The 27,945-nt window shown below is 44.2% G+C and overlaps 1 protein-coding gene across 2 annotated transcripts; it reads left to right on the top strand.

Moving 5' to 3' along the window:
• The first annotated feature begins 89 nt into the window (after positions 1-89).
• Positions 90-26,131, top strand: Ckap2l (cytoskeleton associated protein 2 like). Of its 2 annotated transcripts, none has more exons than XM_042276218.2 (9): positions 90-225; positions 987-1,053; positions 3,026-3,077; positions 8,127-9,358; positions 12,590-12,797; positions 17,489-17,644; positions 21,584-21,644; positions 23,445-23,628; positions 25,032-26,131. In XM_042276218.2, exons 1-9 carry the CDS (start codon positions 189-191, stop codon positions 25,255-25,257), a joined length of 2,223 nt encoding a protein of 740 aa, XP_042132152.2. In that variant the 5' UTR covers positions 90-188; the 3' UTR covers positions 25,258-26,131. The 2 variants fall into 2 exon arrangements, with proteins under 2 accessions (XP_042132152.2, XP_006991248.3); XM_006991186.4 differs by having other exon boundaries at positions 23,442-23,628.
• The last annotated feature ends 1,814 nt before the right edge of the window (positions 26,132-27,945 follow it).

The raw sequence follows: 27,945 nt of genomic DNA, 5'->3' as shown, positions 1-27,945 counted from the left end.
AATCGCAGCGCCTCGAGCAGCCCCCGGGGCCAACCGCAAGGCGCTGGTTTCCTGTTATCCCGCCCTCTCTGCCTTCCGGTTGGCGGATTTCAAAGTCGCGGAACCAATGGGAGCGCCCGGACGCGCGCCCGCGGCTCCTACCAGCACAGGGCGCGCCCTTTGAAGGAAGAAGCTGTCGCCGCGGAGCCATGGTGGGGCCGGGCCCAACTGCCAGCGCAGCCGCGGGTAAGTGTGGTCGCCAGCCTCCCGCAGGAGCTGCCAGGCCGCCCCCTGCCTGCTTCAGCCTGCCCCGGCCTCGGATAGGTTCGGGACGCTGGACCCGGGTCACACAGCGAGGAGCCATGCGCTCCGTTGCCGCCGGTGGACACCCAGGCATGGCTGGTTATGGCAGGAACTTTGACAGGAGTCAGGAGGAGACCGGTTGTGTCTCAGTCCGAGTCCCTGCACCTCTGCAGGTCGACTGATAAAGTGTGCGCTGTCTAGAGGTTGATTGCTTAAATGTGGGCCGAGGCGTAAGGATGCTGTGGACCCTGATCTCTGTGACGGGCCTGGAGCCCTTGCTAGCTCTTCAGAATGCCCCACCCCCATGTCACCTTCAAGATGCATGCGGCGTCGTCACTCATGAGCTCTGTTTGTTGTTCTGTACCCCGTCCTAGGCGCTACCTACTCGAGGGTTAAAAAAAAATCTTGCTTTCGAATCCTGGCTTTGCTGCCTATTAGTGGGTAAAGTTAAGAATGTCACTTACCCTCTCAAACAGCAAAATACCTCATAGGATTATTGTGTTATTGTAAACAGCTTACTAACAGCTTGGCACCAAGCTGATAGTTGGTGTTGATATTAGTTTGAAAGCGAGGACAACAGGACTGGCCTTGACTTTCCCAAAGCCCAAATAGCTACAGGAACGTATGGTCTTTTAGGATCATAAAGGGACTGGTTAAAACCTCAAGTTAAGTTTCTGTTGTTTGCTCGTGCCCACGTTTTGCAGAAGAACGATGGAGAAAACTCCAGGAGTACCTGGCAGCCAAGGGAAAGCTGAAGGACCCGAACACCAAGTGAGTTCACCTCCCTGTAGTTTGTTTTGTTGCCCTGGTTGCTAATAGCAATGAACAGTAGTACCAGCCCTTTGTTTCCGGTCTGTTTGACCTGCATGGTGAGCCTGTAATAACAGAAGGAATGTGTCAGTCCGGGCATGATTAAAAAAAAAACAAAAAACACCTGGGTGGTGTTCTGTTGGCAGAGATTTAAACATTATTTAAGCATTTTTTTTTTCCCAATACCAAAGGAAGAAAGGATTACAGTATTACCTACCTCACTGGAAGTTTTTCTGGTTCCTTCCTTTTTCTGGGAAGATTGGTTCCCAGCAAAGCAGTTTTTTATCAAGGAGGAAACTGGTTCCAGTGTTTGCTTACTAAAGCAGGAGCATTGGTTATAGTCAGTCCACAATAGTGACTCACCAACATCCTCCCGCTTGGTGATGTCCTTTGATGTCCTCCTGGCATGCATTTGAGGTGGACAGAACAGAACCCCTTTACCCTTGTCTCAGCACCACACCATCTTTGTCCTGTTATTTCTCTCTCTTGCTTAGCGTAGGCATATTTTCACTTAGGTGACTCAGTTATGTGTGTGCGTGCACGCGCGTGTGTGTGCCAGAGGGGGATGTTGGGTGTCTGCTCTGTCGCTCTTCTCCTATTCTCTTAAGGCAGGTTCTCCCACTGTCTGAAGCTCACTGTTTAAGTTAAGCAGGCTGGCCAACACTCTCCTATGATCCACTCAGCTCCACCTCTAGAGCCTAGCGTTAGAGGTACATTCACCATGCCTGATTTTTATGTGGCTGCTGGAGATCTGGACTAAGGTCCCCAGAAGCACAGCAAGTGCTCTTATGCCTGAGCCACCTTCCTAGCCCAGGTGATTTTTACCTTGGGTTTTTCCTCACCTCTGCTTCCTTGATTGAATGAACCCAAATCATTTTCTCAACAGATATTCATTTAGTACCTATAATGTCCCTCTCCTTCCCTCCCTCCCTCTGTCTGCTTCTCTTCCTTCTTCCTCCTGCCCTCCCCCTCCCCGATGAATGGAACCCAGGCCTGTCACGAGCTATGCAACAACTCTACCACTGACATATATTCCCCAGGCCTGTCAATCACTCTTAATGCAGAAAGACGCAGAACTTACTAAGGCAGAGACATCCCTGCCCTCCATTGCTTATGCTCGTCAATCTCTGTTCACTTTGGGTTTCAGTCCATGGAGATTGAGTCCTTCTCAGTTCTACTTTGTTCTATCTTTTATTTCACTAACTAGACTTCAACTTCATGTTACGTCCTCATAGGTACCAGAACTTGCAGATGTTCTGGTCCCTTCCATGAATGCTGTAGTGTTTACATGTAGTGTATCCACATCCTTTTATAGACTTGAAATCATCTGCAAGTTACTTATGATTCCCAGTACAATGGAAATGCCATAGAAATAGTTTGGTTTAGAGAATAAGGAGGGGAAAGTCTACATGTTCGGTATGAATGCAGTTTTGTTTTTCATATATTTTTTAATCAAAGGTTAGTTAAATCATAAATGTGGAACCCATGAACGGGAGACTTGGTTATATACAAACCCCTGTCCCCCTCTGAAAAACACTGGAGACATGAAGAGCAAGGAAGTTTCTCAACGAAACTTCTCTCTCGTGTCTGGCCCTCAATATTCAAGAGCTGATGCTCAAAGAAGACTGTAACTATGAAAAGGCCACATATATTTCCTTAATAGTTTTAGAATGCTCCATTTGTACTTAGGCTATCCTGAAAAAGAATCACAAAAGGAATTGGTAAGAGCGGCTGTGGTCTTTGGGGAAGGGAATACAGGGCCAAGGAAGGAAGAGTAAGGATACTTTTTTATTAAGTAATAATTTTGATTTATTTTACCCTATACAGAAATTCTATTGGTTTAAAATTCTAATCATAATGTTTTAATCACTATTCTTCCTAGCTTTCCTGATTCTTCTGTACCAAGGATTAATTTTATTTTCATCTTTCATAGGCCTTATCTAAAAGCCAAGAATAACTGCCCCAAACCACCATCTTCCAAATATGTAAGTAAACATCCCTATGAAAAGGTCGTTTGTGTGATTTAACATTCAACCTAGAACTCTTTAGGATAAAATAAAGTACTGGACCAAGAAGCCTAAATCAAAATAAAAACTCAAGAACATAGAATACCTGTCTGTCTTAGTTAGGGTTTCTATTGTGGTGAAGAGACACCATGACCACAGCAACTCTTGTAAAGGAAAAACATTGAATTGGGGTGGCTTACATTTTGAGAGGTTTATTCTGTTATCATCATGGTGTGACATGGTGACATGCACTCAGACGTGGTGCTGGAGAAGGAGCTGAGCTGAGCATCCTACATCTTGACTTGCAGGCAACAGGAAGTGGTGAGACACTGGGAATGGCTTGAACATATATGAGACCTCAAAGCCCGCCCCCACAGTGACACACTTCCTCCAGTAAAACCATGCATACTAATAATACCACTCTCTTTCAAACTACCACACTGTCCTAGAAAAAAATAGGTATTACTGTTAATGTTACTGTTGTGCCCGTTTGTATGTGAGACATGGGGTTCAAAGAGACTATATCCTTCATCCTAATTATACAACCAGTAAGAGCCAAATCCTATCTCATTCTGTTAATAAATTATATTGAATACATGGGGCTACTTAAAGAATATACTGAGTTTTTAGAAATTATTCTGGGGGTAGATAAAACCACTGATAAAATATGCATTAATGTCTTTTCCAACCCTATCATGGCCTCTGTTTCAATGTATTATTATTTTTATGTGCTTATATCTTTTCTACTTAAGATCTTCAGAATCAAGTATAATCCCATTCTACATCTCCTAGAGTCTAGCACTGTGCCTTTTCTAGTCAACCTTGAATAATTCTCTCTTGATTCAAGCCTTCCTTACATCCTCTGAATTTGCTCCCTTCCAATTCAGATGCCCAGAGTGAGTGAAAGTAAATGTAGCTTAAAGCAGTTATTCTTTCTTATGCGTTCATTGTTTTGTTTTTCAACTTCATCTGTCAGTTCTGAGATGGTTTAAAGGAATCAAGAGTCAGAAACGGAAGTTCTAACCCTCACCCACCTTCCAGCTCCCTCCCTGTGCCTAGCCTTGGACAGCTCACTTTCTCTACCAGATGACGGAGTTGAATTTATCTCTAAAAATCTCTCTTTCAGTTCTAATGTCCTATTCTAAGGATAGCTTTTCTCCCTCACCAGAGGGCTTGAAACTGAATGACCAGTTCTACCACTTGTAATACTTTAGATTGGTCAGGCCAATCTAAAGTCAAGATCTGAAAAATGTCCAAAAGAAACATTTGCAAGTCACATATCTTATGGGGATCTAGTATCCAGGATATATGATTCTTACAGCACAAACAATTAAAAGACAAATGACTCAAGTTTGAAATGGGCAGAGTCTGAGTAGACATTTCTCAGAGATGTCAAAGATAAGAAGAAATGTTCAATAGCGTTAACCGTCAGGAAAATGCAAATCAAATGACAGTGAGAGGCAGGCCAGTAATCCCAGACCTGCTGGTGGGACTGGCTGATAACCCCAGGTACCGGAAGGCTAAGGGCAGGAGGATTGAAAATTCATAGCCAGGCTGGGCAATTTAGTAAGACCCTGTCTCAAAGTAAAAAGTAAAAATAAGTTTGGGGATATAGTTCAGTAGAATAATGCTTACCTGGCATGCATCAGGCTCTAGGTTCAATCCCCAGTAAAACATGTACTCATGCGCACCCCAAAAACAACAACAAGCCAGGCAGCGGTGGCACACGCCTTTAATCCCAGCACTCAGGAGACAGAGCCAGGAGGATCTCTGTGAGTTTGAGGCCAGCCTGGCCTACAGAGCCAGACATTAAAAAAAAAAAAAAAAAAAAACCTTCTCTAAAAAGAAGCATTTTACGTTGTTGTTGTTGCTGCTGCTGTTGTTGTTGTTGTTTTTACTGGGCTAGAGGTATAGCTCAGTTGGTGGATTGCCTGCTCAGCATGCACAAAGCTCTGAATTTAACTCCAGCATTACATAAGCTAGGTGTGATAGCACATGCCTGTAATCCTAGCAGTCTGGAGGAGGTGGAAGGATTAATATTGTAAGTCATCTTTGACTGCATATCAAGTTCAAGGATAGCCTAGGCTACATGAGACTCTTTCAGAACAAAAGTAGGAAAGTGCTGATACAGGGTACAACTTGAGTGAATCTTGAAAACGTTATGCAAGGAGGGGAACGAAGAAAGCCGGACACATCCACACAACAGGCATGCACAAAACAGTCCATGAATCCACCTATTTACAAGCTCTGCATGGGTGTAGGGGAGAAGTAGCTCTCAGTGCTAAGAGCTGTGGAGAGGGAAATGGAGAATGACTGTAACAAACCTCTTCTGGGGTGATGAACATGTTCTGGCATTCCATGGGATGGGTGTACAACCTTGTGAACATTCTAAAACCCACTGAATTGGAGGCTTTAAAATGCTAAATTTTATGGCATGTTAATTAAATCTCAAATTTGTGAAATGTAAGCCATAAAAACACATTGTTGTTTTTTCATTTTTATTTATTTATTTTACATCCCAGCCTCAGTTTCTTCTCCCAGTCCTCCACCCCACCCTACCCGCTCTGTGCTCACCCCCCAATCCACTCTGCCATTTCTGTTCAGGAAAGGGCAGGTCTCCCATGGATATCAACAAAACATGACATATCAAGTTGCAGTAAGACTAAGCACCTCCCATGTATTAAGGCTGGAAAATGTGGCCCAGTATGAGGAGTAGGGTCCCAAAAGCCTGTAAAAGAGTCAGAGACAGCCCCTGCTCCCACTGTTAGGAGTCCCACAAGAGGACCATCCTATCCAACTGTAACTAGGCAGAGGGCCTAGGTCAGTTCCATGCAGGCTCCCTGGTTGTCAGTTCAGTCTCTGTGAGCCCCTATGAGCCCAGGTTAGTTGATTCTGTGGGTTTTCTTGTGTTGTCCTTGACCCCTCTGGCTCCTATATTTCTTCCTCCCGCTCTTCTGCAGGATTCCCTGAGCTCTGCCAATGTTTGGCTGTGGGTCTGCATCTGTTTCCATCAGTTGTTGGATGAAGCCTCTCGGCAACTCAGCTAGGCACCAATCTATGAGTATAAGAAAATATCATTAGGCATCATTATATTGACTTTTTTTTTCCTCCAGTCATATTTGGTTCTGTCATAGGTCTCTGGGTCATCATTTGGACATTTTCATACCAACATCCCCAGTTTCTCAGTAAACGATGATTTAGAGTTCTGAAGTGAATGTTAGGTCCAAGTGGTAACCCAATATAAATATAGCCGCATGGTTTACCATCTCTCCCTGCCTCCCATTTCCACCCCTCTTGTATCCCACCCTCAGCAACACCACACACTGATAGGGTTTCAGGCTGGTGTCTCCTTGCCCTGGTGGTTCTTGTTAAAGATTTCCTTTATATATTTACCTAGTGAGTCTTGGCAGTGTGATCAAGAGAGCGGTGGTTTGGACCTTCCATATCTTCTCTCGGAGATATTTGTTCTTTCGTATGCCCAGTTCTCCTTGCTGAGTAATTGCTTTCACTGTGGATACGCCAGTGCCCTCTTACTCCTCTAGGTTCTTTTCTGTTGCTGTGATAAAACATTCTGCTCCAAAGCACCTTGAGGCAGAAAGGATTTATTTGGCTTATATTTTCAGGTCATAGTCTATCACTGAGTGAAGTCAGGCCAGGCACTGAGGCAGAAACCATGGAGGAATGCTGCTTTCTGGCTCATTCTCTGGTTCACTCCCAGGCTCCTGCTTAGTTAGCTTTCTTTTATTTATTTGTTTGTTTGTTTGTTTACTTATTTATTTATTTTTAGTTTATTTATTTATTTGGTTGAGCAGGCTGGCTTCAAACTCAAGAGATCCACCTGCCTCTACGTCCAGAGTGTTGGGATTAAAGGTGTTGCCACCACACCCAGCTATTAGCTAGCTTTCTTATTCCACTCACGACCCCTACCTGCCTAGGGACAGTGCCGCCCACAGTGGGCTAGTTCATCCCTTATCAATCAAGACAAGCTCTCACAGACATGGCCACAAGTCAGTCTGATTTGGGCAGTTTTTCAGTTGAGAGTCCTTCTTCTCAAGTTCAAGCTAACAATAAAAGCTGACAAAGATACTGGCTAATTACAAAAAAAAAAATCTAACCTTAAAATTCTACCTTGACGTGTGTGTGTGTGTGTGTGTGTGTGTGTGTGTGTGTCTGTTCCAGTTAGTTCACTTTTGTTTTATTTTGTTGATATTTTTAGGTGTCTGTTTTCTGTGAGAGAAAGGGTCAAGATTTAGGTGGGAAGAGAGATGGGGGGATCTGGGAGGACCTGAGGTAGGAAAACTGCAATCAGAATATGTATATGAAAACAACCTGTTTTCAGTGTAAGAAAACTTCTGTCTTGACTTCACAAGTGTGAGCTTGATTACTTTTTTGTTTTGTTTCGTTTTTCTGGGTTTGGCAGTTGTTGGGGGAGAAGGGAAAAGGCGTGTGTGAGGCTCTCCCCATGTTGCAGTGTCCCCTCTCTCCCTCGTATCTTTACCCTCTGACACTTACAGAGGGCACTGATTCCCGGGTTAAAGGTTATTCTCGGCGAGTATCCAATCGGAAAACAGTGCATAGCGTGGCTGGACAAGTCCAAGGGAAGGCCTGTTGAGGGCTGCCCTGCCACCGGTTATTGTCTTTCGAGTTGATGGTGTATCTGTCCAGGCCAGTTCGGAGTGTTCTTTATTGGGACACAATGGGCATTGAAAAGTGCACTTTGATGTAGGCAAATTTGTTTTTGAAACAGTTTTTTTCTTGTTGTTGCTGGTTGTGTTTGTTTGTTTGTTTGTTTGTTTAATTTATTGAATCTGCCTAACTCTGTCAAGTTAAAAAAACTCTCTGGCTTACTTCTAATAGAAATTCAAATTACAAAAATCACCTATATGCAAAGGTAAGCCTTCATATTCCAGATTCATCTTTCTTAACTAATATCCTACGATTGTTTTCTAACATGTGCTTGGGTTATTTCATCATTTTAAAAAGCTATTGTTATGAGTTTTTAAATATATTTTTTCTTTGTGTTTTCAGACTCCTGGACCTAAAAAAGATGTTTCTAATCATGCTGCTTTGCCTGTCGAAACTACAAGGCCCATCAACACTAAACTCCAGACTAAACCAGCTAATATCACAAGGTCCCGGAAGCCAGAGTTGGAGCCACCAAAACTTGCGGGCAAAGGGCTCACTTCAAGATGTTTTTCTTCTAACCCAGACTGTAAACAGTCCTGTAAGAGCCAGCAGCAGCACAGAGCTACAGTGTCCACTACAGGGCTGTCAAGAAAACCCAGGCGGTTCACTGGTACCCAAGAATTGAAACCCCAAAAGCAACAGGAAACAGATCAAGGAAATGCCGAATGCACCGGTCCTGTGGCTAGGACCCATGTCGACAACCAGTCTTTGAAGGGCTTTCTAGATGACATGAACAAAGAGAACTTGCCCCAAACCTTGCTAGAACCTAGAAAGCCAGATCCTGACTCATTCCCCATAAGTAAGCCAAACACTGGCTTCTATAATCAAACCCAGAGAAGTCTGGCTTCTAAACAAATCTTGAGCAAAAGTTTGGTTAACCATACTGTTCTGAAAGACAGAGCCAACAAACAGTTTGTTAGAAACACACAAGTCAGAGTTCAACCAGTGAAGTCCCAGCATCTCTCTGCAGATGCAGATTCTGCACGACCAAGAGAAAAACCCCCACGAACAGTTCCCTCTCACTTCATTCCAGCCCATAGTAAGAGTCAGATGTCAAAGAAACCAGTGGTCAAGGACACACAGGACATAAAGATTAACAGGGTTAAGTGTGGAAGACCAAATGAAACTAAGGTACAGTCACACCCTGCTACTGAACAGAAAGAAAACCATACTAAACCTGGTTCCCAGCCCAGCTTGCTTCAGGGAGGACAGAACAACAGACATCTAACCATCAAGCAGGATCAAAAGACTGTGCAGCCTTGTCTTGGACCCCGGACGTCATGCGTTCTGCAAAAGTCAAGAGCCATAAGCCAGAGGCCTAATTTGACAGCTGGCAACTTTAATCCAGTCATTCCAAGCACCCCTAGCATAAGAGCAAATAAACGCAATAATATCTTTCAACAAAAAGCACAGACTCTGGACTTCAAGTTCAAAAAGGTTCTTCCCCAGAGCCAGTTTCTGAACAAGACTGCTCCCAAAACAAAAGCTGGTACAGCAACCACAAGTAGGAAGGAGGCCCCAAGTGCTACCCAGACTCATCCACGTGTTAAAAAGACAGAAGTAGAGGATCGGAGGTACTTTGCTCTAATTCTAAGATATTGCAATTTAAGATGACTAGGTAAACTGGTAATGGTTGGGGTTAGGACTGTAGCTCAATGATAAAGCACTTACCCTAGCATGTGTGAGGCCCTAAATTCAACCGCCAGTACCACCAACAGATACACACATTTTTGTATGTGCATATACACTAGGTTGAGAAATAGCTCCTAAGTGGTATATAGCTAGAGCCTGAAATGGTATGAAGCTATAATAAATATTAACACTTAACAAAACTAGGTGACCCACAAATGTTTTATAAATCATTCTCTATAATTGTCTATAAAGTTGTTTTGTAAAAATGGAAGCGGAGCAGAATAGATGAGCAGGAAATAGGAGTTGCCAATATAGATTAGTCTCCCAAGAAGTGTCCTGCAGAGACTGAAGAGCAACAGACCAGGACAGTCTGAACGGAGCCAGAGTAGTAAGTTCACATAGCTGGAAAGGAAGAAGTCGGTGATTGCCTTTGCAGTTAGCAGAGAAGGAATGGAAGGCTTCCATGAGCATGAGTGCCCCAGGCTGGGGAAGGTGAGCTGAAGCAGGAGCCCTGGTCAGAGGCAGCGTGCACGTGTTAGAAATCAGGACCCAGCCGGGCGGTGGTGGTGCACGCCTTTAATCCCAGCACTCGGGAGGCAGAGCCAGGTGGATCTCTGTGAGTTCGAGGCCAGCCTGGACTACCAAGTGAGTCCCAGGAAAGGCGCAAAGCTACACAGAGAAACCCTGTCTCGAAAAACCAAAAAAAAAAAAAAAAAAAAAAGAAATCAGGACCCAGGGTTGCTGGGGCTCAGTGTTGTACATGATGCTTGAGGTGAGCCAAAGGATTTTGTCCTCTTTCTGCCCAAGACCAGTCACCGTCCCAGAATGCAAGTGAACCTCCTTAGAGTAAACTTGTGGAGACCTGGTTGGAACAGAACCTAGAATCCTGACAGAGTGAAAGAGACATGTAAAATTAGATGGTGACTGAAAGTTGGCGCAGACTGAGTGGGGACAGGATTTGGTCTCGGAACAGAGCCTTCTGCCTTCTTAGAAAGAAGCTTAATGTTTGGTGATGTGGTTGAGAGGGTAGGACCAGTGTGGCCATTTAAATAGGTTCTGGGAAGAATTTCCATCAGTGAGACCTGAGGCTGATGAGGAAGAGGAGCGTAGAAACTGAGAGTGGTGAGTAACAAGTTGGTGTCTGTCTAGAACTCCCAGCCTGGCTCACGTACTTGCCATATGACAGTGTGCGGCATGTTGAAAGTGTCTGGTCACAGAAGGAATAGAGCCTTGGGAAGGGTTAGATCCATGCACTCGTGATGCATGTTCCCCCATTGCCTGCATTGTGCCAGGCTCAGGGGGGCAAGGAAGACCACCACTGTCTCTACCCTGAGGGAGCTTGTAGTTTGGGGTAACATGGAAAGTTTAGAGAAGTCCTAGGAGTACGCTGATTTCAGAAAGGGAAATTGTCTTCCTTATAATTACAAGGAGACTATGGAGATAGGAAGAATGCTAGGCTGGAGGAAATAAAGGCCATGTTTCTTAGCTTTGTTAGCATGGAACAGTCCTGACTTCACTAAGCACTGTGCAGATTGTAGGATCGCTTGTCTTCTGGATAGAGTCAGAGGAAAATGACAGTTAATAACTTTTGTTTATTTATAATTATTGAATTCTGGAAAAGGCAAAACCATAAAGACAAAAAGCAGATCAGTGATTCTCGGGGACTAGAGATTAGCGGTAAGCTTGGCTCTGAAGAGATTTGGGCCTGTATTGTATCTTGATTATAGTTACAGTCGAGTGGTCTTGTATGTTTACACCCACAGAATAACACACTTCAGAAAGGTGAGTTTTACCATACTATCATTGAAAGCTTGTGTATGCAGGCTCTGTGCTAGGCACTGGACAGCTAGTTCTGCCTTCACAGAGCTTGTGTCCTAGTGGAGGAGACACAATATGAACATGTTGATTAACTAGGACAGGATAATTGCAGATCATTACTCTTCAAGTAAGAACCATTCAAACAGAGGACAGAAGATGCAAGGCCCTGAGGCAGGAATGAGCCTGGATCAGGAAACAGAAAGGAGGTCAGAGCTCTACGAGGATAGTGAGGGAGAGGGCCGTGGTGTGGAGCTGGAAAGGGTGGCGGGACAGCCCTAGAAAACATTGTTAATTTTGTCTCGAGCAGTCTTGAGATTAGCACAGTCTACTGTACATTCTACTGATAGATGCTATGGGCAGAGAGTGACAAGGGAAGTTAGAGTTTACTTTCCGTTTCAGACAGAAGGTGATGTGTGTGGCATGGTGGTCAGGTGGACAGAACCAATACTGAATCTGCACAGTGATGTGTCAGACGCCAGGGAAAGCAACTGCTCAAAGACAACTCGTGAGTGTAGGGCCTACTGTTGATCAAATGAGGGGAATTAGGAAGGGATTTGGAGGTGAGTATCAAGAGCTTTGTTCGGCACAGTGTTGAGCTGAAATGCCTGCTAGACAATAAATAAAAGGTACAAATGAGGCAGCGGGTTTAACATGGTTTGGGGCTCCACGGAGTGTCTGAAATCTGAAATGGGCATTTTCTGGTCATTGATACACAGTTGTGATACAACAAATCTAGACACTTGGTGTCCACATCCATCCCCTGCCCTCCAAAATAAGTCTATTTGCTTAGCCGTGGGAATGGAGAAAATGTGAGTCGTGGCAGACAGTCAGCGCTAGAGCTTGGCACTGTCAGAAACCGGTTACTTAAGAGAAGAGAGCCCTAAGATTGTTGATTAAAGAAGAAAGGGGCATGTGTGGTCGGAACACGAAGGAACTGGGCAGAAGTGGGTTCCTATGAGCACCAAGGCCCTACTAAAGATATAATGCAGGTTTGGGGGGTCTGGGTGGCCAGAAGCTTCCGGCAGCAGAAATGGAGTGCTGAGGTGTCCAAGGGTAGGTGATGTCCAAGGCAGCCCACGAGGAAATGAAGACTCAGAGGAAAAGAATGAAAAGTAATCAGAGGTCAGGTATTTATACACTGAAGCTCCAGTTGGTCTTCTGTAACCCCAACAGCTCTAAGTGGAGTAGTCAACCCAGCATGGCCATCGCCCATTTGTGGGTTGTTTGTTCTTCCTTCTGCCTCCTGACCTTGTCTGTGTGGAAGGTTCACTTATACCCAGTCTCTGCCTGTCGTCTGTCTGTCTTAGAAATGTTAAGAGGGAACCAACTAACCCCACACCCCAATCATGTTACAGGAAACAGCTGGAAGAATGGCAGAAATCTAAGGGGAAAACCTATAAACGCCCTCCCATGAAATTGAAACCAAAAAGAAAAGTCATAGAGGAAATGAACATTTCGTTCTGGAAGAGCATTGAAAGAGAAGAAGAAGAAAAGAAAGCTCAGTTGGAGCTGTCCAGTAAAATTAACAGCACTCTGACAGAGTGTCTGAGGCTCATTGAGGAGGTAAGTGAGAGGAAACCACAGAGGATGAGCTGCAATCAGTCCTGGTGCTTAGAAGTTTTCTTAGAGAGCAGAGGAAATGGCCTTCACCTCAACAGAAACCCAGCCGCTCTCAAGTATAGAGCAGAGTGATAGTAACAGTAATACTGATGAAATGCACTTCAGTGGCAGCCCAGAGGTGTTAGCAAACTAACCTAGGCCATTTGGCTCCCGAGGGAGCTTTCTCCAGGTGGCAGGGTCCAAGGAGTAAGCAACATTGAGATTGAAATCTAAGTCAACATGCAAGGCTTTTTTCAAATTGGAATTTCCTAAATAGTTTTGGCTGGGGGCTTTTTAATGATTTATTTATTTTTATTTTATGCACATGGGTGCTTTGCATGTATAGATAGCTGCATCCTGTGAATGCAGTGCCCATGGAAGCCAGGAGAGGGCATCAGATCCCCTGGAACTGGAATTTCAAATGATTGCCACCCACCGTATGGGTGCTGGGAACCAAACCCTGGTCCTCTGGAAGAGCATCTAGTGCTCTTAACCACTGAGCCATCTCTCCAGCTCCCCTAAGTACTTTTGGTAGCTAGAAATGGTATCTGAATTGTATCTTGAAGTCTACAGATCAGGATAACATGGGTGGTAGACAAAGTGTCAGAAACTTAAGCAATTGCCTTAATGAAAATACATTAATAAAAACTGATATGCTTAACCTCTAGACAGAGAGTGAAAAGTCAAAGTCAGCGTGTTCTGGTAGTGTTGGACTTGGGGGAAGGGCAGGAGGACTATTATTTTAATGTTTCTCACTGCGGGAAACATTATTTCTCCTTGGTGGAATTGAACTTCAGAGGTTGGTTTGTTTGTTTGATTTGCTTTTGTTTTCATTTTTTAAAAATACATGGGTGCATTCTTTTGTGTGTAAGAGGGCAGGTACACTTATGTGAAGGTCAGAGAACCATCGCAAGTGTCATTCTCAGGCACTGGCTTCCTGTTTGGGGGACAGGAGTTGTTTTGGTTTGGTTTGGGTTTTGTTGTTGTTGTTGTTGTTGTTGTTGTTGTTGTTGTTGTTGTTGTTTTGAAGGAGGGTCTCACAGGCCTAGACCTCCAGAGTAGGCTAGGCTGGAGGCTGTCTGGCTATGAACCCCAGGGATCTGTCTACACCTCCCTCGTGCTGGGATTGGCAGCATGCCCGACCAGTCCCAGCCTTTGGTAGGTTTCTGGCTATTGGACAATGTCCTTCTACAAGTGAGCACACTTACCAACTGAGCCCTGCCCCTATGGCCCCACCCACTTTTTGTTTGTTTGTTTGTTTGTTTTGTTTGTTTTGAGGCAGGGTTTCTCTGTGTAGCCCTGGCTGACTTGGAACTCACTCTGTAGACCAGGCTGCCTTTGAACTCAGAGATCCACCTGCCTCTGCCTCCAGAGTGCTGGGATTAAAAGTGTGCCCCCCACCCTGTACCTTCTTAATATTAAAATAATTTCAAGAAGTAATACAGATGAGTGAGCAGACCCCCGTCCACCCCACCCTGCTCCTTGAAGGTGGTCATCACCCACTGCTGGCTGTCCCTCCAGTTTTCGCACGCATATGTGCATACAGTATCCATACATAGCGAAGGAGGCAGATCGCTTTGTCTTCTAAGCTGCCATTATCGTACTTCACATTTTATATGTTTTCCTAGTCTCAATCAAATAAGTTGGGTATTTTCCCTTTTTTCTACACTCTGAAAATAGTTTGTGCAGCTTTTCACATGATTGTTTTATGTTTCTTGGGCTGAATGTATAGTGAATTTGTGCCCTTTTTTTTTTAATCACTTATTGCACTGGGGAGACCAAGGCAGGAAGATCACAGATTCAAGGCCAGGCTTGAGTGAGCATAGAAAGTTCATAGCCAGCTTCATATATGTAGTGAATTCTATCAAAAAGCTAAAGGCCGGGCGGTGGTGGCGCACGCCTTTAATCCCAGCACTCGGGAGGCAGAGCCAAGTGGATCTCTATGAGTTCGAGGCCAGCCTGGACTACCAAGTGAGTCCCAGGAAAGGCGCAAAGCTACACAGAGAAACCCTGTCTCGAAAAACCAAAAAAAAAAAAAGCTAAAAGGCAAGAGATCAGATTTGCTGAAGATTTCTCTGATCTATTTAAAGGTTGCAAAATCTTTTGGATTCCAGTAATTGTTTTTTCTCGTTTGTCCGTATCTTTACCTATCCTGTCAATTGTTATTCTTCACTTCTCGTTAAAAGCTTAGATGATTTAATCAATGTGGATTTCTTATAAATATGATAAATGTTATAAATTTGCCTCCTGATTTTACTTTCTAATATCTGTCATATTTAATAGTCTTATCAGCTAAGGTCATATCACAAAAACAGAATGCCTTTCTCCAGCACACCACCTTACAGAAATCCTCATGGGTTCTATCCAGAAGTTTCCTGAACTCTGTCTGGTTTTGGATTTTATGGAGGCTTCATTACATATGCATGATTGGTTACCTTGACCTACATTAGGCCATTAGTGATCAGCTTACCCTTCAGTCCCTCCCCAGAGGCTGAGGGTCGGACCGAAGCCCCCACCCTCTGATTCTGCTTCCCAGCTGTCCTGGGACCAGCCATCATCCTGAGGCTGCCTAGGGGCTGCCAGTTATCAGTTAATTATTAGCACGCAAAAGACTTTGGAGAGTTCCAGGATTTTAGGAGTTACGTGCCAGAAATGGGAAAGACTCCATGTGTAGTTCACAAGATCACACGAGAAGAGGTGAACAGGAGAAAATAGGATTCCAACTTCTACTAGGGTGTACCACCCAACAAATGCTAGTGTTTTAAGGACAAGAGGAGGGAGCCTGTGGGCCTGGGGCACAACCTTGAGGAACGACCACTACCCCATGGGGCTCTGAGCTCAATGGTGTGAAAGTGACTGTAGGGGTGGGGGTGGCTGGAACCAGCTGCTGTCCCTGGTGAGGAACTATTGCTAGGGTGACAGAAGCACATGGAGAGACTCTGTCCTTCACTTGGGCAGGGCCCGGCCAGAGCCACTGTCGGGCACAAAGCTTTGCAGGGTTCCAGCCCCAGCATCAAGACACAGGACGGAAGTGGGGTTGGAGCTAAGTTGAAGTAGTTCACTGAGTAGCTGCCTGGTACCCGATGCCTTCTCATTGCTCTCCATTTGTCTCTAACTCTAGCATTTCTGTTTGGAGTGCTTTAATGCAAAGCTTATCTTAGAAGCCTGTCTTTGCATTTCATGCTTACAGTGGCCTTCCCTTACAGGTGTTAGTTAGTGTCTAACTGTATAGTGATTGGTCAGGTCGCCTCCTCTGCATTCTCCTTGATGGAATTTGTTGAAATTTTCTTAGTCGTTTTAATAACTGATCATTTTTAGTAAACATTACAGAAGTGTTTAAAAATAGATGTGACCTTGGGAACTCTGGATTTGGGGTTTGTATTGTTCCCTTCTTTGTTGTGTTCCCCTGGGGTGCGGGGGAATCTGTGGTAGCGATCGTCCCTTGCCATTCTGCTGATACTGTCTTCTCCATCCCTCATTTTTTTGTGCTCATGTTCATTCTTTGTTGAGTTGTGTGGAGCTTTTGTATCGTGTTGGTGAGGCACGGCTGGGAGTGTACATGTTTGTCTCCACGTCTCCAGCGGAGCTTCTGAGTTTGGTGGCTCACTCTTGCCCCTAGTCCATGTCACAGCCCTGCCCTGGGCCTGAGACAGAAGCCATTTCTAAGTCCCTTTGTGTGGAATCTACCTGCATGAATCTCCAGTACACCCACATGTACACATATACCTGACTGACCTTTGCATACCTCTGCTGCTCTTCATGCATGCTGAGGCTAGTCATATGGAAAGTCTAGCCTTGACTCACTGTTTACATTACTATGAATATGTGGTTTGGTGCCTGACCTGGATCTCGCTCTGTAGATCCGCCTGGCTCTGCCTCCCAAGTGCTAGGATTAAAGGTGTGCACCACCACCACCCGGCTTGAATATTTTTAATATGTAAGAAGTATTTATTACTCTATGTCTTGATTCTGTTTGAGTCTTTCATACCATAAAAAAATAGAGCATATTCTTTACCTTATGCTGTGGTAAATGGTTTTTTATCTACTCTGCCTTATGTAACTCTTAAAATTTAAAGGCTAATGTTAAAAAATTTTTGAAATGTACAATTAAAATGGGGACAGTGTAGCTAGAGTTTTCCTGCCTTGCCCACAGTCAGGACAAATCTTTGTCACCCGCCAGTCCCACAGTCGCTCAGACCCAACCAAGTAAACAGAAACTTATATTGCTTATAAACTGTATGGCCGTGGCAGGCTTCTTGCTAACTGTTCTTATAGCTTAAATTAACCCATTTCTATAAATCTATACCTTGCCACGTGGCTGGTGGCTTACCAGCATCTTTACATGCTGCTGGTCATGGCGGTGGCTGCAGTGTCTCTCTGCCTCAGCCTTCTGCTTCCCAGAATTCTCCTCTCTCCTTGTCCCACCTACTTCCTGCCTGGCCACTGGCTAATCAGTGTTTTATTTATTGACCAATCACAGCAATTTGACATACAGACCATCCCACAGCAGGACAGTTATGTATTTATTATATATTTACTATACCTCAATAAAATTGAAATTTTAATTTCAGAAAAATTAATGATCATACTTTCAGATATTTGAGAGTTAATAGTGAACTAAAGTCATAATAATCATTTTGTATTTCCTTTTCCAGGGTGTATTTCCTAATGAAATATTTACCATTGTGTCCAGCATTCCTGAGGCTGAAAAATTTTCCAAGTTCTGGGTCTGCAAAGCAAAGTTACTGGCAAGCAGGGGTCCCTTTGATGCTATTGGACTGTATGAGGAGGCCATTAGAAGAGGGGCCACAGTGAGTACCTGTCTTGGATGGGGGACCTAAAATTCCCTTTCGTGTGCTTTCTTTGGTGTTGCAATAAGATGGCTGTATATTGCAGTGGTAAACTTCCACTCATAGGGGTGAGAGAGGGTAATAGGGTAAAGATGATCCAAGTGTGTTATACGTGCATGTGGTGATGTCACAGTGAGACCTGAGACCCATTGTTTCGTACATTTAATACATACTAGCGAAAACCTACTTCACCTCATAAGGCAATCACAGGGTCCAGGTAGAATATATTCTTATCAAAGCATCACTAAACTATTTCTTAGAAAGCAGGGTTACACTTACCAGTAGAATTTTGGTTTTCTTGTCAGGTACCCGTGTCTCACTAAGCACCAATTGCAGAAACCAGCAGTTTTGGAAGTAACAATGGAAAGTTACAGTAGTAACAAGATCAGATAGTTAGAGAGAACCTAAATTACATTAAATTCAGGACATCACTAACCCAGAGTCCTTACATCAAGAAGCTTACTAATTCTAGAAGCAAATAGAAGCCACCGTTTGCAGCTTTATTTAATGAAGAGTGTATCAAACCACCTCCTAACTCATCTTGCTCAGATGTCGTTCCCTCCCTTGCTCCCGCCCTGTGGTACCGATGTCCGTGGCTGCTCACGGAGTTGTACATCTACACTGTTTGCTCAGTTTCACCCAGTTATGTCTTTCCTCACCCCGCCCCCTTCACGTTCCTACTTCCCAGAACAAACTGATTCCATTTTTACCTCTGTGGTTTCAGAAAACATGCTTCTGTTGCTGTTTCCGCTTTTGGCCATAATTTGTGACCTCACAGATGAGGACCCGGCTGTAACCTCCTCCTTTTACATAGATTTCCCGGTGTCCGCTGCTTCACACACATGTCGACAGCTCTGTCTGTCCTTGTGGACCTTTGCCATTCTCGATGCTTCCACTAACACCATATGGAAATTCTGTCACTTTGTGTCCATATTGTTAGACCTATGTAAGGAATACATGGTGGGGCCGGAGAGATGGCTCAGCGGTTAAGAGCACTGACTGCTCTTCTAGAGGACCTGGGTTCAGTTCCCAGAAACCACATGGCAGCTCACAACTGTATAATTCCAAGATCAGACACAGACATACATGCAGGTGAAACACCAATGCATATAAAATACAAACAAATAATTTAAAAAAGAAAGAGGGCTGGAGAGATGGCTCAGCCGTTAAAGGCTAGGCTCACAACCAAAAATATAAAAAAGAAAGAAATACATGGCTGTGCTGAGCTATGGAATATACACTGTGATTGCTTGGCCTTTCTAACACATCTACTTTCCCAGGATTAATTAGTTATGTATTTTGCCTATGCTTAGTTTTCTCAGTGTGTCTTATATAACTAATTTTTATGTTCTTGAATTTTCTAAATAATGTCAAGACTTCAGCTATCTACTGGTTTGGTTTTCTTAGAGACCCCTCTAGTTGATTCCAGGTTGGACAGGCAGCTCTCGGCTCCTGTCTGCACCAGCTGTCCTTCGGCTCTCTTCTCCATCCCTGGCAGACACTCCCACACTCCTTGAGTGGGCTGTTCCTCTTGTTTCCTGCAGTGCCGGTCTCCTCTTCTCCAGTGCTCTTCCCACTCTTGCCGTTGTTTTGTTCTCCATCATTCATTGAAGGGGTTATTCAGATGCGGCTGAGTTGGGATGGATGGATGGATGCACACACAGGTAGACTGGAAACGTGTATTCAAAGCTGTGGAGGCTGGGGAGGTGGCTCATTCAATAAAGTGCTGCTGAACAAGCCTGAAGATCTTAGCGCCTTATAGAGTAGCAGTCATGGTGGCACACACTTTTACTCCCGCCACTGGTGAGGCAGAGGCAGGTGGATCCCTGAGCTTTCTAGCTGGCCAGCCTAGCCTAATTGATGACTCCCAGATCCTAGTGAAAGATGCCGTCTCAGAGTGCATGGCGGGTGGTTCTTGAGGAATGACAAAGACAGTATACACACATGTGCACACACACACATACGTACACACTGAACATGCATGCGTACACACACACATACACACAAGCTCTGGCCACATGTGTAGAGCTTCCCAGTAGGGTGAGCTGGCTGGCTGCACTGGCTGGTTGGAGAACTCTCGGTATCAGTTTCTTCAGGTCTTTCTCTTCAGCTCATCAGATTATCTCGGGGAGGTTCTGCCAGCCTCCTTCCTGTGAGCTAGAAACTGTGCTGCCAGTGTTGGGGGTCTCCTCAGCCTGGAGATTTTGTTTATCCTGTTTTCAGTCACCCACCTGGGTCTTACATGATGTCCCTTGGGAATGTGGGAAAAGTCCCCGTTTTCTGTTAGGGTGAAGCTGGTAGGGCACAAGCACCAGGCTGCACGGGGCCGGAGTCCAGGGTAGAGTTGGAGGTCTCAGACTCGGTGAGCAGAGGTCGACTCACCTCCCGCCCTTGAGTTTGGAAGCTGTGGGATACACAGCAGGGTTTTCCTCAGCCACACCCCAGCCCAAGATTCAGCTCTCTCAGACAGTTGGCTGCCCTCTCCACCATTCCAGCTTCCAAAATCTTGCTGTTCTCTCCTGTGCCTCTTTTTAATCCTTTATTTTCATTTTGGTAGAATTTCAAGAGAAGTTAGAAATAAATGTGTTTTTAGTCTACCATCTTTAACAGAAGTCTATATAGATGCAAAATATGCTTCATGGATCTGGGCTTACCCTGTAATCTCAACACTTGGGAGGCTGAGGCAGGAGAATTGTCATGAGTTTGAGACTAACCTGGTCTACATAGCCTGACTTAGCTTAGACTACAGAGAAATACCTTGTCTTAAAAATTTAATAATAAATATGCTTGATGTGCGTCTTTTATAACGCAGATTCATTAGTGTATATATGTATATTCCCCACTTCAGAAGCTTACAGCATCACTCATTCGGTTGGCTTTGTTCTTCGGTTTGGGTTTTGTTTGTTGTTTATGTTGGAGTGGGCTTTTGTTTTGTTTTGTTTTATTGAGACAAATATATGGTCTCACTATGTAGACCAGGCTGGACTGGAACTCAAAGATCTGCCTGCTTTTACCTCCAGAGTCCAGAGTGCTAGAATTAAAGGACTGTGTTACCATACTTGATCAGTTCGTTCTCTCCTCTCTCTCTCTCTCTCTCTCTCTCTCTCTCTCTCTCTCTCTCTCTCTCTCTCTCTCTCTCTGTGTGTGTGTGTGTGTGTGTGTGTGTGTGTGTGTTATTAATTTGATACAGAGTACCAAGTCAGGAAAAAAATTCCAAATACAGTATTCCCAGGGAAAACCAACAGCTGACTTTGTGGCATGCTCTGTGATGTGGTTTACATGGTTTTCTGTGCCTGGAGTTTTTGTTTTCCTTTGCTTGGTTGATTTGTCCTGCTGTTTAAGATACATTAACTAAAGAAAGGAGAGAAAGAAGAGGCCAGGGAAAGACACAGAAAAGAGTTTAAAAAAAAAAAAAGACTGCATCATGGGACTTGGGTAAAACTCTTCCTTGAGTTAACCTATGGTTCAGGCTTTCTGAAATGCACACACACCTTCTATCATGAAAACAAGAATTAAACTGACAATGGCAGTACTTGATGCATTTTCTATCTATATAGTTAACTTTATATCTCTAAGCCAGAATCTTTATGTAGGAACATATCTTTAATGATATATAAATTAATGGGAAAAGAAAATTTGATTTAGAGAAAACTGTTATAAACAGCTTTGAACACTTCTCTTAATGAAATTGGGTATGCCATCTAATCATCATTTTCTTTTTCTTCGCTTTGCTCGTGAATCTTTAAAACTGAACCATTTTAAGTGTGTTTATCTCTGAATATGCAATTTAAAAAGAAAACATTTTCATTGCAGAAAGTTTATTTGATGCTAAGCAAAAGTCCTTAGCTCAGTTTTTCCATGAATGCTTTTAATACCAGTTGTTTATTTTGCTGCCTCCAGCCAATCCAAGAACTACAGGAAGTTCTGAACATTCTGCAGGATCCAAGCAGAAGCACGGAGGGTATGGTTAGTTTTGTATTTGAAACTATTGTATTTCGTTCCCTTGAGATATGCAAGTAAAAATCCTTGTGGAGCATGTAGGAGATCAGTGGAATGAGGCCCTGAAACACCTCCTGCCTCTTGGTCTTTGTGGCCTGGCCCTTTTAGCTGTAATCATCCACTGATTTATTTCTATGATTACAAGTAAATATATGCCCAATATAGTCCACAGCAGCCTGGACTAGTGTCCTGCTTTCCTGGAGTCCTCTGTGGGAAAACACAAATGACTGTTTACCAAGAGACGGAGACAAAAGGAAGAGACGCCATGGTTTAAGTTGTGTGTTTAGTCACCCCTGAGTTACCGTCACTCATCGAAATTCATGTCAACTCTCAGGATTCTCTCCTCTTACTTAGCCGTCATGGCCACTATTCAGAACCTTAAAGAATGTGTCCTTGGCCGGGTGGTGGTGGCGCACACCTTTAATTCCAGCACTCGGGAGGCAGAGGCAGGCAGATCTCTGTGAGTTCGAGGCCAGCCTGGTCTACAGAGTGAGTTCCAGGCACAAAACTACACAGAGAAACCCTGTCTCGGAAAAAAAAAAAAAAAAAAAAAAAAAGAATGTGTCCTTGGAAATAACTGTGCCAAACTCGGTGACATATAATAATATGCAAGATATTTTTTATAGGAGTGGGAAGGGAAAGTGTGCCCTGTCTTTAGAAAATAAAATGAGCTCTTAGTATCCAGATGGCAAATATTTTTCCCTTAAGAATAGATTTAAGGGGCTGGAGAGATGGCTCAGAGGTTACGAGCACTGCTTGTTCTTCCAGAGGTCCTGAGTTCAATTCCCAGCAACCACATGGTGGCTCAGAACCATCTGTAATAAGATCTGGTGCCCTCTTCTGGTCTGTGGGTGTACATGCACACAGAACACTGTATACATAATAAATAAATAAATCTTTAAAATAAAAAAAAAAAATAGATTTAAGGTGGCCATGATGGCTCATGCCTGTAATCCTGGCTGAAGATTGCCTTGATTCAGGGCCAGCCTGGACTACAAAGTAAGACCTTTAAAAGAAAGGAGACAGGCTCAGAGGTTAAGAGCACTGCCTGCTCTTCCAGAGGTCCTGAGATCAATTCCCAGCAACCACATAGTGGCTCACAACCATCTATAATGGAATCAGATTCCTTATTCTGGTGTATATATAAAATATACAAGTAAATAAATCTTAAAAAAAAAAAAAGACAGAGGAAGAGGAGGAGGAGATTTAACTAAGGACCATGAAGTCCTATGGAATAACAGCTAAGTAGCTAGTAATTTGAGGAACGGAGTAGAACTATTGGATGGGAGACTCACAGGAGACTGTAACTCAGATACTTGCTCTCATGAGAGTGAATAGGCAGTCAGAGTGTGGCCAGTGCTAAAAGGGATCAAGGATCCATCTTCAATCGGTAAAATGCCCAAAAGGTGTCTGGAGGGCTGCTTAGTAAGGTGGCCTGATGTCACAGGGCGTTGCCGTGGAGCTCGGCAGGAAAGGGGACACTGGGAAGAACTGGAGGGGAGTAGCAGTGGATGGATATAATCAACATACATTTTATAAGTGTATGAAAGTTTCCAAGAATAAGAAAATACTATTGTTTTAAAATACGGCAAGAAAAAAAAAGAACATAAATGCCAGCTACAATCCTAGCTCTTCATTTGCCGTACAGACTCCATGAGGATCACGGGAAAGTCACTGTATATGATGCCTTCTTGTTTTACTGATTTTTAGTTTAAAAATTGCTTGACTCTTACTTCCCTTCCTGGCCTTGTGTACACAGCAGTCACCTCTGGCTCGTTAGCTGCTGGAACTAGTGTCGCTTCTGTGGGCGAGCTGGCCAAGAAGGAGGAATCTGGGCAGCCATGTCCTTCTCCAGCAGAAGGAGAGCAGGTTACGGCAGCTCCACCAATAACCACGGCAGAATGGGATAACCCTGGGATCAAACTGCAGATCGCCCCTCTCCCTAGGTAAGCCAACTCCAGCAGGCTCTTGAGCACAGACCTAACTCTAGTTGAACTCTCTGTTTCCTTCACACCCAGCCAGAGAAGCAGTGGTTGATAAATGGATGCCTCTGCGAAGAGGTTAGTTAGGTCAGTGAGGAGTCCCAGAGAGCTCTCAGGACACTGAAACAGAGGTGAGGTTCAGTGCTGACAGGAGACCCAGGATCCATCTTCAATTGGCAAAATGCCAAAATCACGGTCTTCAGCACTGAGGAAGGGGCTGAGGATACTAGAAGTTAGAAGCACTGACAGGCAAGTCTGCATACATACCGCCCCCCCCCCCCCCATCCACCCTAAGAAGACACAACTGCAGTGAAGTCCATGCTGCAGAGTCTGGCAGGTGCCGGCCTGGAGCCACGCCCTCCTGCATCCAGCCCCACCTCTCCACTGTTATTGTCCTGCAAGCTGGGCACAGACAGGAATGGGGAGCACTAACTCCCCAGTTCGTGTGAGAGAACAGTGAGGGCAGCTGAGTATGTTAAGAGACTTCTAGAGCCTTCTGTTTCCTGGGAGGTTATGTTCCAGGTAGAACTGCACTGTCATTGTAAGGCAGTATGGCAGTGGATCAGTGTCGTTTCCAAAAAGTAAGTTTAGTGTCTCTCCTCTGTTCGTGATTCTGAAAGGACCCCACCCAGGGCACCAGCTCAGCAGTTCTGAGCCTTCCTTGCCCCGGAAAGCACAGCTAGACTAACCCCTTAGCCATCGTTGCCCCACTGTGGTTGGCTTATGGATGCATGAAAGCAGTCTAAAGTCTAAAGGAGTCTAGAGCTTGCCTCCCACTGGCTCCAGAATTATTGTTACAAGCACTTTTTAGCAGACCTGCCCTCTAGTTCTGCATAAGCTAATTAGCCAGTAGTTTTGTGAATTTTAGACCAGTCATGCATGCAAAGGTCTCTGAATGCTTCGGGAAGTTTACAAGGAAGATTCCCAGTTGTTCCAGCTTCAGTACTTGGTTTGGTCCAGTATCTTAATAGATTTTGAGTACTGTATAGTCAACACTAGAAGGACTCTTTGAAGTCGTTAGTGCAGTCAGGTTTGGTATTAGGCCAGTTTCCTCAAAGCCCTCAAAAGTTTATGAGACAAACAAATAGCAATTGTAAAGCAGTTAACTTCAAATCAAAACCATTCTCACCCTTCCTTCATAAAATCCTAATGCTAATATCATCCAGGAGCATGTATGTGACCACCACCCAGTACTTCCTGGGCATCAGGGAAAGCCTCTGTAGGCGGAGAACTACTGCAGACTTGTCTCCTGGTCAGCTTACAGTGAGATGTCGGTTACGCGTTATGATTTAGTAAGAAACACAGAATAAAAACAGAATGTTGCTGTAGCTGTGAAGGCTCTGAACGCATCCTTTGGTCTCCTTCAGAATATGTGGTGTGCCAGAAGTACAAGACATGAAGCTTATCACTCCGGTGAGGCGCTCGGCCAGGATCGAGCGAGCAGTGGCCCGATACCCAGAAATGCTGCAGGAGCATGATGTCGTCGTGGCTTCTCTTAATGAGCTACTGGAAGGGGACAAAACGGAGTACTTTGTCTTCCGGGAAAATGAGGCCTTACCTGTGTCACTGGGCTTTGAAGTCCTTGAATCATGATCTTTTGATTTTTTGTTTGTTTGTTTTTGTCTAAATGGGGTTTATTTCAGGGCTTGCAAGAGATAAGAAATGCCCTTGTCAAGATGGCCTGAAATAAATGTCCACTGACATGACATGGCCCAGAAGAGAGACTCTTGAGGCTAAGGAAGTAATGCATTGTGTTTACTCTCAAATTGTATATCCCACGAAGACTTTTGGTTCATGTGCTTTGTTACGTACTTTGTGATAGTTTTACAGCATACATAAGTTCAGAGTATCAATATACTTTGCTGATCTACTATAATTCTACTGTAGTTACTTTTCATCCCAAAGGCTGATGCTGTGGTCTGACTGACTTTCCTCTTAGCATCCACTGTACCCAGGAGGGCAGGTTCCTAGGATGGAAAGATTTGGGTTTGAAACCAGCTCACTGGGCGGGATGGTCAAACCCCACACATCAGAGAAGATTGGGCTAGCCATGCCTGCACTCAGATCCCAGATGACATTCATGGAGGGTGACTCTTGTTCTCTCTGGGCGAGTATCCTCTAGTGAAGCACAATCCAGAGTTGGCGTGGCCACCCAGGTGTTTATTAGGTGCAATCCTCATTTTGCACTTGTTATGCAGAAATGCTTCAAGTAAAAGCAAAAGTGTGGGACAGCACCTGCTGCGTCCATTGTTTTCTCTTTCAGGGACTCATAGCCTGAAGAGGCCGTGAGCCCTGGAGACTATGGCTGTGGTTTTTCTTCTCCTTGGGCAACTGCTCTTGGTGAGGAAAACCAGAGTTGTTTTGTAAATATTTTGTATAGAAAGCCTAGTCAGCACATTTTAAATTCCGCTTTGTTACTATTATTACTAAGTAATATCTAAAATAAAAACCGTTGAATAGTTGTTCATCCCTGCTTGTTTGTTCACTTTGTTAGAGTGGTGTCTTAGCAAGAGCCGTAGGGGTTCCTCAGGGGCAACACTGATGGACACCCCAAGAACTTCATGGGGTGCATTTGTACCCTGAATAAAGGATCTCACCATGAGCCTCATGAGGAACTGGATTTTTGGTATGAGGGAAACAGGTTCACCTCTCAAGATCAGGCTTATAACACCAAGATTCCTAAAACTGACCTAGAAAGCCAGAGAAGTAGCCCTCCATGAGAAATAGATGTCCATCTCCACCAGCATGCGGGAAATCATGCAGCCAGCTTAGAGGGTTGTGTAGTGGCCACAAGACTGGGAGAAGCGTAAGATCAGGAAGCTAGAGTCTTGCAAGGCCCCCCAGGAGGAAAGAACTGCCTCAAACCTCAGACTGGCTTCAGTCCTCACAGGCCTCAGGATGGAGCCTGCAGGGCCTCCTCTGTAGAAAGGCTCACTGCCTGTGCCCTCTCCTCTCCAGGCCTGGGAATCGGCTTGATTCTGCCCTGGCTTCACGTCTCAAAACGGTTGTTTGCTGCTGGAGCAGTTTTGCCCTCTTCATCCCCAGCTCCCTGCAGGATGCCTGGCGGTCCCTCCCAGACGCTGGAATACAGTGCAGGTTCAACTGTAGTGTCTGGCAACGGTTGGCTTCAAAAGAGCTAGTTGGGGGGGTTTCAAAGCCTCATCAGACTAAATGGAACCTTCCAGGCGTGAAAACAATTGAGGATGCTACAACTGCAGAAAACCACCTTCATTCTGAGGCACTTTGTAGAGACTTATTTTGTTGGTGGTGGTGGGTTTTTGTTTTTGTTTTTTTTTCTTTTTTTTTTCTATTATCAGCTTGATACAGTACAAATCCCCCTTTTCTATTTTAATAAAAAGAAAAAAGGAAAAAATAACTAATATAAGAAAAACTATAGACAAAAGTACAATAACTATATACCACATATACAAGCAATAAATACCTAAACAATGTCTAGTTCATTTGTATTTGACAAATTCAGAGAAAATAATTCCATTATCTATCCTATTTTGGTAAGTCCAAAATGTACCTGATCCTAACTTATATTACTAAGAGAACTATCTTATAACGTCTTTCAAATTTATACACTTACACCTCTTTAGTGAGTTTCTTTTCTGAAATTCTTAACAAAGAAAACTATAACTATCTAATCTTCAACTATAACTAACTAATCTTCAACTCCCTCAGAGACCCAAGAAGGAAATAATATTACCTAATAAAAAATAAAAACAGGGCGGGGCAGTGGTGGTGCATGCCTTTAATTCCAGCACTCAGGAGGCAGAGCCAGGTGGATCTCTGTGAGTTCGAGGCCAGCCTGGGCTACCACGTGAGTTCCAGGAAAGATGCAAAGCTACACAGGGAAATCCTGTCTCAAAAAAACCAAAAAAAATAAAATAAAATAAAATAATAAAATACAATAAAAGTAGGAAGTGCGAGCAAGCAGCTTCCAGAAAAAATGCGAGTTGACAGAAACAGCCAGCTGCCTGGACAGTCACCTGAGGTTTCTCCACAGTGTTGGGGCATCATCTTCAGCCTATAGGCTTAGCGTATCTGACAGACTCATTTGTGAAGTAGGATGTACACAAGGTCAACAGTTCGACCTCACATTGGGTGAGAGCAGTCCATGTACCAGAAACACCTGAATTCCACTAGTGTCATGTCATGATTCAGGATTTTAAATTCTGGAAATTGTTGATTTTTTTTTTTTTAATTCAGCTGTCTACTCTTCTTGGCTGTGTGCGTGTGTGGCTTCATCTCAGCAGTAGATACTTATTAAAGTTC

This window comes from Peromyscus maniculatus, chromosome 4, assembly GCF_049852395.1.
Source record: "Peromyscus maniculatus bairdii isolate BWxNUB_F1_BW_parent chromosome 4, HU_Pman_BW_mat_3.1, whole genome shotgun sequence".
Lineage (NCBI taxonomy): Eukaryota > Metazoa > Chordata > Mammalia > Rodentia > Cricetidae > Peromyscus > Peromyscus maniculatus.
The sequence above is the reverse complement of the archived record's forward strand: the minus strand, read 5'-3'. Positions and strand labels throughout refer to the sequence as shown.